General features: G+C 52.3%; 1 protein-coding gene and 1 long non-coding RNA gene across 5 annotated transcripts in view; one reads left to right on the forward strand and one right to left on the reverse strand.

Annotated features, from left to right (window-relative positions):
* LOC125089122 (uncharacterized) overlaps positions 1–9,956 on the reverse strand; it is a 25,676-nt gene extending 15,720 nt beyond the window's left edge. The window contains exons 1-7 of one of the 4 annotated variants that reach the window (XR_007123861.1): positions 9,648–9,956; positions 8,624–8,840; positions 7,587–8,086; positions 4,987–5,143; positions 4,470–4,891; positions 2,919–3,690; positions 1,003–1,179 (exon numbers count right to left, since the gene is read on the reverse strand). This is a non-coding gene — a long non-coding RNA (uncharacterized LOC125089122). The remainder of the gene's footprint in view (positions 1–1,002; positions 1,180–2,918; positions 3,691–4,469; positions 4,892–4,986; positions 5,144–7,586; positions 8,087–8,623; positions 8,841–9,647) is intronic. The other 3 variants (XR_007123863.1, XR_007123862.1, XR_007123860.1) reach the window with 3 other exon arrangements.
* A 936-nt stretch (positions 9,957–10,892) lies between these two features.
* On the forward strand, positions 10,893–12,572 carry LOC125089482 (tigger transposable element-derived protein 1-like). Its single transcript, XM_047711704.1, has one exon. The coding sequence runs from the start codon at positions 10,893–10,895 to the stop codon at positions 12,570–12,572; it is 1,680 nt and encodes a 559-aa protein (XP_047567660.1).
* Positions 12,573–13,109: the final 537 nt, after the last annotated feature.

Consider the following 13,109-nt stretch of genomic DNA (forward strand, 5'->3'; position numbering starts at 1 on the left):
CGGCCCAACCACAGACACGACACTGTGTCTTCCTGTCTGTGACCTGCCTTCTCCAGTGCTGACTTAAGGTATTGGTTTTTTTTTAAAGATTTTATTTGACAGAAAGAGAGACAGCGAGAGAGGGAGCACAAGCAGGGAGAGCAGCAGGCAGAGGGAGAGGGAGAAGCAGACTCCCCAGTGAGCAGGGAGCCTGACACGGGGCTCGATCCCAGGACCCTGAGATCATGACCTGAGCCAAAGGCAGCCACTTAACCGACTGAGCCCCCCAGGTGCCCCGACTTAAGGTTTAAAATCATCAATTTGCACTCTGGTAACACACCTCAGTGTTCACTTTATGGATTACCATCATGCCTGAAAACTGAAGAGACTGAAAGCAGGGAGCTTCTACTGCTCCATTTCTAGTCAAGGGTGCAGGTTAGCATCTCATCACCTCAAAAGAGACCATAAGCTTTATTTTTTAAGTCTTTTAGAACCAAGACAAAATACTCATGAAAAGGTAGGAGAACGGGAGTCACAGAACTCAAACCCACAACACGGTGTTGGACCCCACGTCTCCACGAACACGGATGAGGGATTCAGAGTCTGCATGGGTCCATCTCTGCCTGTCGTGTGACCACACGCATAGCCAATTCTTCTAGATGAGGAGGCACATGTGCCCACATCTACTGTAGGTCATTTTAGGAAGTCGTCCAACTTCACACTCAGGAGGAGCTGTAAAGCCACGTGGGCGCCAACACCCTCAGCCCCACACACAAGGACAGAGCCCAGCTAGGGTTAGCGCACGCCGGGTGACCTGCCCGCCCCGCCCACTCTCCGCAGTACACACAAGCGGCCAGACATCCTGAAAGGGAAAGCCAAGCCATCCACTGCAGAGCCAAGGTGAACAGCAGCTGGGCTGGGTGCAGGACCTATACCTCTGCCGCACACAGGTGCTTGCCGGCTGACACTCCTCGGACTACAGACCAGAAACGCAACAGCCCACCCTCTAGCCCCGGGGCTCACCGTGGTCCAGAATTTGTTGCTGTTCTTCAGAACAAACTGTCCGGAGGCGACCACCCCATGGGGAGGAGCTGAAGAAAGCCAGAGCTCCTGCGACGCCTGCGGGCTAAGCGGCGACTCCAGGAGCTCTTTGCTTGGTCCACAGTCCAGGCACTACTGACGGGCCTGTGAGTTGATTTCCTGTAAGATGAAAATCCTTCTTACTCCCAGTTTATCAGGCTTCCCAAGGGTCCATGACACCAAAAGGCAGCAGGAGAAACACCCCACAGCCAGAATCACTCCATCTCCTCTATGCAACGCCCAGACCCACACCCACACTGCACCTCCATGCCCAGCACGGTCAAGAGCTTACCACGAGACAGATATATCCGATCCCAACCCTTTTATGCACATTGTACTTGCTATTGCAATGATGTTACTTGACACTGTGTAAGCTAATAAAACAGAAGCAAAAAAAGGTTGCTTCTTCAAAACTAAGTAGGTGGCTTTGGATAATAAAGCAATAAAGGCAAAAGGCTAAAAAAAAAAAAAAGTCAAACTGAGTGAGAAAATTCTAAAAGTAAAAAAAAAGTCATAAAAATACAGAAAATATACTCAGCTTGCTTTGCTTCTAAGTTCTCACTTCATTTAGAGGAAGAAAACTGTAGATAACGTGTGCTTTTTTTTTTTTTTTGTGGAGAACATGTTTATGCAGGACATTTAACAAAAGATTTCTGTCACTGGAACCAAACTGGAAGGAAGGGCTGGCCTAGAAAAGACCAATAAAGGGAAATGCTTGTGCATTCAGTGAACCCAAACACAACTCTCACACAGGTTTATACTGTTCCCAGGACACTAGAGTCTCACGGTTCAAAAAAGTGAACTCCCTGTGGTTTCGATCAGACCATTCTGGCCTGACAGATGCTACTTCCCGTGATTGATAAAATACACACTCTCTACCAAAAGCTAAGTGGTCCCGCATCTGTGCACACTGAACCATACTGAGCTCTGGCTTTGACTTGGCACTCAGAGCACTATCACATTTTCTGAGATCAGTTCCTCTGGAATTTTGACTCCTAAGTCCTGATACTGCTTGGGATTCTCCAGGAAATTCACAAACTCCATAATCTCCAACTTGGCCTCTTCACAACCAGCTACAGCCAAAAATCGCATGTCCACACTGTTCCTCAAGACCCTGGGCAGTTGTCTCCCCAGCACGGATGAGGCCCCCTCAGGACCCGCCACACCCAGCCCCCATGAGGACCTTCCTCACAACACAGAGGAGGATACCCCCTAGGAGAAGGCAGGGGGCACCAGGCTTTACAAGAAAGAGCTGGAAGATCCAAGAAAACCATTCGTCAGTTTCCTTGGGAGAAAGGCTGTAAAGAGCAGAATGCTTTGATGTCTGGTTCTGCCATACAAGGGAGCAGTTTCCTCTACAAAGGAGCAAAGCCTGGGGTCACCTGGGTGGCTCAGTAAAGCAGATGACTTCAGCTAAGGCTGTGATCTCGGGGTCCTGGGAGTATGCCCCAAGTCAGCCCCCAGTTAGGCCAGCAGCCCCTGCATTCAACGGGGAGTCTGCTTTCTCTTCCCCTCTCTCCGTCTGCCCTTCCCCCAACTCGTGCCCTCCTCTCTCTCTCTCAAATAATCGTTTTCTAAGCTTTTTTTCTTTTTTTTTAAGATTTTATTTATTTTGACAGAGAAAGAGAAGGAGGGAGAGAGAGAGAAAGCACAAGCAGCGGGGAGCGGCAGGCGCAGGGAGCCCGATTTGGTTCTAAGCCAGGACCCCAGATCATGACCTGAGCCGAAGGCAGACACTTAACCGACCAAGCCACCCAGGCGCCCCTCAAATAAATAATCTTAAAAACAAAAACAAACATGTCCGAGCCTAGACACAGCATGCAGCCCTCCCCCCGTCCTGAGGCTCTCAGCCCACACACCTGGAATTGGCCTGTGGGGTTGGGAGGATGGCCCCCACCAGACTCAGCACAGCCTCCTCTCAGCGGAGCCCTACCCAGCCTGTGATGGTGTGTCTTTAACACTGCCTTGCTAAGTGTTTCTCCCAGCCAACTCTTTCCTCAATAAAAACAGAGTTAATGTTGACTAAACACTGAACCAGCAGACGCCTATAGTACATGCTTAAAGGAAGTGAGCTCCACAGCCCGTCAGGCACTGAGCTGTTCCCCAGACTGGAGCCCCTGCCGTTCACCCACCCTTCTCGGTAGTAGAGACCCTTGCCGCCGGGCTGGGGGCTTCAGCACCAGCTCCCATAAGCGGCCTCCAGGCTCACTCCCAGGTGTCAGCACCGCCGATGCTGGGCCACACAAACTGCCCCAGGACCCAAGAAGCGAGAGCAGATTCAGGCGGCCGTCCACAGCCATGGCCTCCTCCCAGCTCCTCCTCCTTCAACAGAGCTGGAGTCCAGCCTCTGTCGCGGCCCCCAAACTAGAGGCTCTGGTTTGGCATGAAGGACAAGCTCCAACAACCACTCAACTTTGCCTCCGTCCCTTCCTTCTCGTCTTGATGGTGTTCTCGCCACCTCAATCTTGGCTCGTGGTTCTCACGTGTCACTTGACAAACCGAATCACAGTGACGAGTCCTACACTGGGACAGTGCCCATCTTGGAACACGGCTACAGATACCTGCCAAAGCACTAAAACACTACCGTCACACAGGCTGCTATTCAGTAGTGAAACCAGGAGATGCATTCTTCTGAAAAAAAAAAAAAACAGAAAACTATACTTTCCATTAAAAAAGCAAAAACGGGCGTCTTCTTCCTGGCTTGTCTTCGGCGTTTTTGTTCGTAGAGCGGCCAATGGCAAGATGTCTTCGGGAAATGCCAAAAGTGGGCACCCTGCCCCTAACTTCAAAGCCACGGCTGTTACGCCAGATGGCCGGTTCAGAGCTCAGCCTGTCTGACTACAAAGGAAAACGCGCTGTGGTCTCCTTTTACCCTCTTGACTTCACCTTTGTGTGTCCCACGGAGGTCACTGCTTTCAGTGACAGGGCAGAAGAATTTAAGAAACTACTGCCGGGGCGCCTGGGGGGCCCAGTGGGTTAAGCCGCTGCCTTCGGCTCAGGTCATGATCCCGGGTCCTGGGATCCAGCCCCGCATCGGTCTTCCCGCTTCCCACCTTCTCTCTCTGCCTGCCTCTCTGCCTGCTTGTGATCTCTGTCTGTCAAATAAATAAATAAAATTTTTAAATAAATAAATAAATAAATAAAATATTAAAAAAAAAAAGAAAGAAAGAAACTCTACTGTCAAGTGATTGGTGCTTCTGTGGATTCTCATTTCTGTCACCTGGCATGGATCAATACACCCAAGAAACAAGGAGGACTGGGACCCATGAACATTCCCTGTGTATCAGACCCCAAGCGTACCATTGCTCAGGACTATGGAGTCTTAAAGGCTGATGAAGGCATCTCATTCAGGGGCCTCTTTATCATTGATGATAAAGGCATTCTTAGGCAGATCACTGTAAATGACCTACCCATAGGCCGCTTGTGGATGAGACTCTGCGACTGGCTCAGGCCTTCCAGTTTACCGACAGGCATGGGGAAGTGTGCCCAGCTGGTTGGAAGCCTGGCAGTGATACCTTCAAGCCTGATGTCCAGAAGAGCAGAGAGTATTCCTCTAAGCAGAAGTGAGCGCCAGGCCATTTTAGGGCTGGGCTGCAGTGGGTGGCCATGAAACCAAAATCTCTTTTGTATTATTGTCATGCTTAAAACACAAGACTTTCAACTTTGTGCAGATGTCGTATGAGACGGGACAGGCCTTTCCTGCAGGGACTGGGGAGTCCAGCCTTTCTTCCTCTGGAGAGAATGGCCTGAACTGTGTTACAGGGCAGGCCAACTGCGATGTACAGTAGTAGGGCAACACTTCTGATCTTCTGTTGTTTCTATTAAACCTGAACTGAGAAAAAAATAAAAATTAAAGTTAAAAATTTAAAAAGCAAAAACAAAAAACACCATACTGCAGGACTGTTTACCCCTGAACCTGCCCCTCACCTCAGATGCCGTCCCAGGGGCAGGAATGACAGGCACAAACCGTTTGTCCATGTAAGACAGAGAACAGCAGAGGTGACACACAGGGCACTGAGCAGCTAACCACGGGCCTCCATGCTCGGTCACAGCCCACAGGCACAGCCCACAGCTCTGTCGTGGCCTGTATTCGGCAGACAGATGGGTGTCGGCTGTCACTCTCCTAATAAAAGGAACGCTTTCAGCCAGCAATATGAACCTATTACCATTTTGATACACAGAAACCAATTCAGGAGCAGGAATGGAAGCCTGGTATGTCCAGGCGTTAAGACTGCATACTGCCGGGTGCCTGGGCAGCTCAGTCGGTAAGGCCTCTGTGGACGGCTCAGGTCATGATCTCACAGTCCTGGGATCAAGCCCTGCACTGGGCTTCCTACTTGGCAAGGAGTCTGCCCCCTGCCCTGGCTCATGCTCACTCCCCCTCCCTCCCTCTCTCCATCTCTCTCTCTCAAATAAATATGTATTTTTTAAAAATCCAAAAGGCAGGGCGCCTGGGTGGCTCAGTGGGTTAAGCCTCTGCCTTCGGCTCAGGTCATGATCCCGGCGTCCTGGGATCGAGCCTCACATCGGGCTCTCTGCTCAGCGGGGAGCCTGCTTCCTCCTCTCTCTCTCTCTGCCTGCCTCTCTGCCTACTTGTGATCTCTCTCTCTTTCTCTGTCAAATAAATAAATAAAATCTTTTTTAAAAATAAAAATAAAAATAAATAAATAAAAAATAAAAATCCAAAAGGCATGCAAACAGTCTTACACTAAATACGGTGCCATGTTACAGCCAGAGCAGATTCAGGAACCTTCCGTCCGCCCAATGGCAGCCACCACAAGAAAACAGTGCCAGGGAGAAGGAAAATTCAGTCCCAAAGGCCCACAAGCTACCCCCAGCCATCTACAAGCAGACATGCCCTTCTGGGAAGCTCTTCAAAGACACAGTTCAGGGGCGTGCCCCATTTCATTTTGCTATTCATTTGCTCTCAAAAGCATCTCAAACCATTACAACATAGCTGTTTCTGGAAAGTAAGTAAAGACTCAGGGTTGTGTGATGAGGACGTGTTCCCAGCTCCAGCATCTCATGACTGCCCCACAAAGCTCAATGGTCCCATTGTACAGCCTAATACTCGCTAAAGAAGGTCCTCAAAGAAACCCAACAGCTCAGGTTCTGAGACAAACTCCCCAGGCGGTAAGACCCCAACAACCCTCACACTCATGAGATAAGAGCTGGGGGCATCCTCACAGCCCCCCTCAGGCTCCAGTCTCTTTCTGTCTGGATCACTCCCCAGGTGACCTGTCTTAATTTCTCCAACACAGCACACTATCATCTGTGTGTACAGCTCAACATGAGGAAGCCTGGGACGCAGGGGACAAAACAGGCAAGGAGGGTCGCAATAAAAGCTCACCCTCACTAAGGGCAGGATGCTCCTTCTTTATAGTTTTATTTCCCAAATGTTTTTGTCATAGGCATGAAATATATTTTAATTAGATAAAACAGCAAAGCTATTTTAAATCAAAGATTGCTGCTTAAGTTTCGGGATACTGTAGTTTCTCGTTCCCAAATAAGCCCTTCACAAAAGGCTATCTGTTCCAGATCATGGGCGTGGAAACGCATCAAGGGCTCAGGGGTGGCTGTGAGGAAATTTCCTTACTTCTGGGACACGCTGTGAGATCACAACTCCGGAGGGGGCAGAGGGCCGGGAGACAGTGCAGCACCCCCCGCCCCGACTCCCGGCTGGACTTTCCCAGCCCACATGACAGTTCCTCCAAGTACACGGGAGAGGGCACGTGGACGGAGCCTGGGGAGAGTCTGCCACCACTGTGCACCAGAGGGACTGAGCACAGGACTGCAGGAGGCAAGCTGGGGAGGGAACACTTCACCCTTCAGTCCTCTGGCCTATGCCTCAGAACAAGCATGTCACTGTCAGCCATGCCAGACCTCAGCGGAACTCTGGAATCCATCCAGAACACAGACAGGGGAGGACCCCTGTCTCACCCCTCCTCTCCTGCAGGAGGCAGGCCCTTGGGAGACAGGAGTGGCAGCTACCATTCCCCTCCCCTGTAGGGAGCAAGGGCCTCTCTGAGGACAGACACGTGGACAGACAACAAAGACCTCAACCGTAATGCCTGGTGGGAAACCATGGTTTCCTACAAACACCATCACATAGGATTCCTGATCTTAACAGTGTGGTGTTTAGGGTAGCGGGCAAAGGTGGACCAAGCCCTATGCTCCTCCTGAGGTTTACACTCACTTCGCCCATGCTCAGCACCCCAGAGAAGCGAAAGGCACTGCCAGCCCGCACAGAGCCTGGAGTCGACAGTCGGGTCTGTCCTGCTTGGGGGCGACAGGGCAGGACGACATGTCACAGCCAAGGAACGAGGAAGTCAGGCCGTGGTGTGAAAGGGACATGCACCCGGGAGGAAAGTGGGCACGACAGTGTTCAGTAAGGTAGTTCCTGGAAGAAGTCCAAGGGTGTCTCGTCCATACCCCAAGGCTGGGGCTTCTCAGGGCTAGAACTTGCAGAGCACATGCACGTGCACACACCACAGGGGTAAAAGGACTGTAAACTCCCCTCGCCAGACCTCTTGCCAGGGACCACCGCACGACGTGCTTCCAGGTGATTTCCTTCCCAGAATCCAGCCACTGAAAAGTCCCATGGCAACACCAGCCCCCAAAACACCAGACTGCGGAAATCCTTGTCATCCCCAGGGAACACCCCCATGGGAGAAGAGAACACAATTCTACGGTGCGACAACAGCAGGTCCTTCATCAAACTGTAATTTCCTTCTTCAGACATTATGAAAGACATCAACCAAACACGCCATCCTCACACTCCACCACCGGACCTCTGTGTGGGTGAAGTCAAAGCCGGTCCTGGTGGGAAAGGCATCTGCATGGTCCGCGGGAGCACACCAGGAGCAGCAGCTCAGCAGACCACCCAGGAAGCGCAGAACCTCTGCGAAGAGCCAGCATTTCTGCGGCTATCTCTTATCAGAGGCTTTCCTTTATGTATGTATTACGTTCCATTGGCCAGCATACAGCACATCATTAGTTTCTCACGTAGTGTTCAACGATTCTTTAGCTGCGTGAAATACCCAGTGTTCATCACAACAGGTGACCTCCTTAATGCCCATCCCCTGGTCACCCCATCCCCCCACTGCCCCCCCTTCTCTAATGCTCCGTTTGTTTCCCAGACTCGAGTCCCTCACGGTTTGTCTCCCTCTCTGATTTCCTCCCATCTGGTTTTCCCTCCCTTCCCCTGTGGTCCTCCACACCATTCCTCATGTTCCACACGAGTGAAACCATATGGTAACATCTGGGTCTTTTAAAATTCAGATGGAAAAATAATAAAAATTTTAAAAATAAATAAAATTCAGATGGGGAAGCCCCTGGGGTCTCAGTCAGTTGTGTCTGACGTCAGCTCAGGTCGTGGTCCACCTCAAATAACATGGCATCCACCCTTCTCTATTACCTTCTCTTCATTTTCTACTTCCCTTCTTCTACTTCCTTTCCCTTTGCACCTCATTTAACCACCTAACACGCCATGGGACCTGCTTTTCTCTGGTTCTCCTCTATCCCCAGCAGGGATAGAACAGCAAGATCACCAACGAGAAAGTACCTGCATGGAAGCCTCTGGAACATAAGCTTCCCTTGAGAAGTGTTAATGCTAGGGCTCCTCTTCTAACTATACAGCAGATCGCGACTGCATCTCCAGCTTTGGCACACCCTCTTCAGTCTACAAATAAGGCAGAGCAGCCCATGCGGCAGGGCACTTGCCTGTCCTGTAGACCATGATGTCACCAGCTTGTTGATGCTCAAGAGATGAATGACTCAGTCTGGAAAAAACGCCAAGATCATCCAAGCTGCTTCATAACTAAGACTTCCATGAGGTCCACAGAAGTTCAGTGACTCGTGACACACGTGTGAGGTACATCAGCTACTGACTTCCACGGTTGAACTAGAACAGCCCTCTGCAATGCTGAGATGCCAAAGGTAAAAGGCTCTGTTGTCACTGCTATTTCTAGAAACAAAACTGACTCGCACCACCTCCAGAATGAATAGGGATGAAAGGGAAACGTCTACTACTGAAGCCAGGACAGAAAATGAATCCATGAAATCCTTCTTCCTCTTTCACTACTGTCTGACAACCACGATATTTTTCTTGGACCAAAATTCAGAAACTCCGTGTTTGTGCATTAGGGAAAAAATTAAGTCACCGGGATCGCTGCCCACGGCTGCATCAATCAATACAGAAACAGAACGCGGGCGCCTGTGGCTCAGCGGCAGAGCCACCCACTCTCGGTTTGGGCTCAGGTCATGATCTCACGGGTCCTGAGAGGGAACCCTGCCTCAACCTCCTCGCTCAGCGGGGCATCTCCTTGAAGATTCTGTCCCCTGCCTCCCCCTGCCCTTGCTCTCTCTAAATCTTTTTTTTTAATATTTTATTTATTCATTTGAGATAGAGCAGGAGCAGCGAGAGAGGGAGAAGCAGGCTCCCCGCCAAGCCGGGAGCCGGGCGCGGGGCTCGATCGGAGGATCTCGGGATCATGACCCGACCCGAAGGCAGACGCTTCACCAACGGAGCCCCCCAAGGCGCCCCTATGATAAATAAATCTTAAAAAGAAAGAAAGAACTAGAACCACCTTAAAACACGGCATTCTATTCCTCGTCTCTGGGCCCGGGAAAGGCCCACGCTCTGGAGTCCCGGGAGGCGGAGGCGCCGGAGCAGGGCAGACCTGAACGGCAAGGGGAGGAAAGCCCCTGGCCAGTTCCAGTCTTACACTTCCTCTCCAGCGTAAGACGGACTTTAACACTCACAAGGGGGCCGCCCGCGGAGGCCGCCGGGGTGGCCGCCGCGGTGGCCGCAGCTAAGCCCGCTCCTCCGTTCCCCCGGCCTCTAACCCCGGCACGGCCGGCGCAGCCGGATGGCGTCACCACGGCCCCTACCCGGGGACGACCGGCAAAGCCAGATGGCGTCACCGCGGCGTTTAGCGCCCACCCGCCGCCGCCGGACACCGGCGGGTAGAACCTCCCTGCTCACCTGCTAGGCTGTTCCGAGGGCCATCACGCCCGTGCCTCGCCGTCCTGCCGCGTCTCGGGCCACCGCCGCCCCCCGCCTGTGAGACAGTCCCCGCCCCCGACCTCGCGCCGCCCCGGCGCGCCCTGGCGCACCATAGCGCCCCATCCCGGAGCCTGTCCCCGCGCGCCGGAGGCCTCGCGCGTGCGCAGTAAGGACCCGGCACCAGCGCGGGACCTCTCCGCGCGTGCGGACGCTATCACGGGACTTTTCAGGGACCGGAACGCGCGCGCTGTCTTGTCCCACCCAGGTGGTGGCGCGCAGAAAGCTCGGCGACCCGCTAGGGGGACGGATGCTGGGACTGCCGACTGATTTTCGGCCGGGCGCCTCCCAGGACGCCGACTTCCCGGGTCCTCCAGAGGACTGCGGCTGCGCAGAGAACAGCCCGGCTCCGGCCCGCGTCCCCGGCCGCTGCTGCCCCTTCGGGAGCCGCGTCCCCAGCCGCTGCTGCGCGTCCATGCGCGCCTCAAACGAGGGCTCCGACTCGGGCTGTGCTGGGCCGCACTAGCCCCTTCACCGACTTGTTTTCGGGTCACGGGACCCGCCAGGCTCTCATGTTCCTGCAGACCGGCTGCCCGCCAAGTGGACGCCCCGACACCGCAGGCCCACGCCGCCTGCGTGCCCGTCAAGCGGGAGCCAGCCGGTTTCTGCAACAGCGGGCCCGGTCGGCCTTTGCTGACCTTGTCACGGCTCCTGCCTGCGCCTCCTGGCAGCACATTTCTTCTCCCAGATTTAGCCGCGGAGCATAGAGTAGCCACGAGCACACTGGCACGTGAGACTGCTGTGATTTTACTGCATTTTGGAGGCAAAGATGCCTGGGAAAAGGCCCCTGAATGCAGCGGTCATCCCACATGCCAAAAGGGAACGGAAGGCAATTACCCTGGACCTAAAATTGGAAGTCTTAAGACGATTTGAAGTGGGTGAAAAGCTCAGCCAGATCGCAAAGGCCTTAGGCCTCGCTGTTTCTACCGTGGCTACAATCCGAGATAATAAAGAAAAAATCAAAGCAAATTCACAGGTAGCTACTCCCTTGAGAGCCTCCCGGTTGACTCGCCACCAAAGTGCCATCATGGAGACCATGGAGCGCCTGCTGCACGTGTGGCTTGAAGACCAGAGCCAGCGAAACATGCCCCTGAGCGTCACCATCATTCAGGAGAAGGCCAAGAGTTTGTTTGATGACCTGCAGCGTGAAAGAGGCGGAAGGTCTCCCGCAGAGAAGTTCAGTGCAAGCAAAGGGTGGTTTGTGAGATTCAAAGAGCGCCACAGTTTGCCCCACTTCACGGTGAGCAGCACAGCGCCGGGACACAAGGACGTGTATCCAGAAGTGCTGAGAAGCATCATCGAAGGAGGTGAGTACAGCCCTCAGCAAGTTTTTAATGTTGATGAGACAGGGCTTTACTGGAAGAGAATGCCTGAAGGAATGTTTATTTCTGTGGAAGAGAAAGCCGAGTCAGGCTTTAAATCTTCCAAAGACCGCCTGATGCTGCTGCTTGGTGGCAATGCAGCTGGGGACTTTAAGCTGAAGCCCTTACTGGTGTACCACTTGGAAAATCCCAAGGCTCTGAAAGGGTACTCTAAGCCCAATCTACCTGTGATCTGGCGCTCAAACAAAAAGGCATGGGCAACCAGGACCATCTTTCAGGAATGGTTCACATACTTCTTTTGCCCTGCCATAGAAAAATATTGTGCCCAAAATCATCTCACCAACAAAGCACTGCTCATCCTAGATAATGCACCGTGCCACCCGGTTAATCTGGGTGATCTGTCTGATAACGTAAGAGTCGAATATCTTCACGACAGAACTGCCGACTTAGTTCAGCCCATGGGTCAAGGCATAACCTCTATTTTCAAAGCTCATTACATGAGAAGAACTTTTGAGCACATCCTAGAGGCAACAGACGGAGAGGACACAGCCATGATCAGGGAGTTCTGGAGAAACTACAGCATCATGGATGCTGTAGACAACATTGCAGTGGCTTGGGAGGAGCTCAGACGGGCAACAATGAACAGTGTGTGGAAGAAGATTTGGCCAGAGTGTGTTCAGTTCCGGAGTGTTTCCCAAACAGATAACATTGCACAGCTTCAAGAGAACATTGTGACCCTGGCCAGGAACATGGCTTTTGAAGAGGTTGTAGAAGCCGATGTGGACCGGTTGCTGAGGTCTCACGAGGACGATCTCTCAAACGAGGAGCTGATGCAGCTGGAGCAGGAGCCCTCGGGAGAGGAGGAGAGTGAAGATGCCGCGCCCGCCCTGCGCCAGCTAACTGCAGGAGAGCTATCCGCAGCCTTCTCACATTTCGAAGCAGGCTTGCAAGTCCTTGCCAGTAACAGTCCTGGTGACAAGTGGAAACTGCAAGTCTCAAGAGCAGTCAGCGAGGCAATTAACTGCTACAGGGAACTGTACAGGGAGAAGAGCGGCGCTCAGAGCAGCTCTCCTAGGTCCTTTCTCCATGGTGCAACCACGTGCTCGTCAGAAGAAAGCCGGCAGTAACAGGGTGACCCCAGGGGATGAGGCCCAGCCACGCCTCTCGACTTCTAAGGTGCCTTACATCCCCGGAAACTGTTCTTGATGTTTTCATTTTGACACTTGACAGTATCAAATTTTGTCATTAAAATTTCATTCAAATATGTACTTTAGAATAATTGCATACAAGACTACCCAGGAAAATGTTTCCTCAAAAAGAGAATAATGCAAAGAGGAGACTAGCCCTTCTGCACATGAAAGCAAACTATAAAACTTCTGTGATTAAATCAGGGCAGTAGTCACACCTGTGGAATAAGATAGAAAGCCCAGAACTTTTTTTTTTTAATGGTGCTAGACAACTGGTTAATCATTTAGAAAAACATAAAATTAGATCCATGCCTCACGGGATACATAGGAATCAACAAACGGGGCACCTGGGGGGCTCAGTGGGTTGGGCCTCTGCCTTCGGCTCAAGTCATGATCTCAGGGTCCTGGGATCAAGCCCTACGTGGGACTGTCTGCTCAGCAGGGAGCCTGCTTCACCCTCTCTGCCTACTTGTGATC

Source organism: Lutra lutra, chromosome 17 (genome assembly GCF_902655055.1).
Source record: "Lutra lutra chromosome 17, mLutLut1.2, whole genome shotgun sequence".
Classification (NCBI taxonomy): Eukaryota; Metazoa; Chordata; class Mammalia; order Carnivora; family Mustelidae; genus Lutra; species Lutra lutra.

What these genes read in the sequence shown, in the direction of transcription:
- LOC125089482 (XM_047711704.1), top strand. Translation starts at nt 10,893, where the DNA reads ATGCCTGGGAAAAGGCCCCTGAATGCAGCGGTCATCCCACATGCCAAA.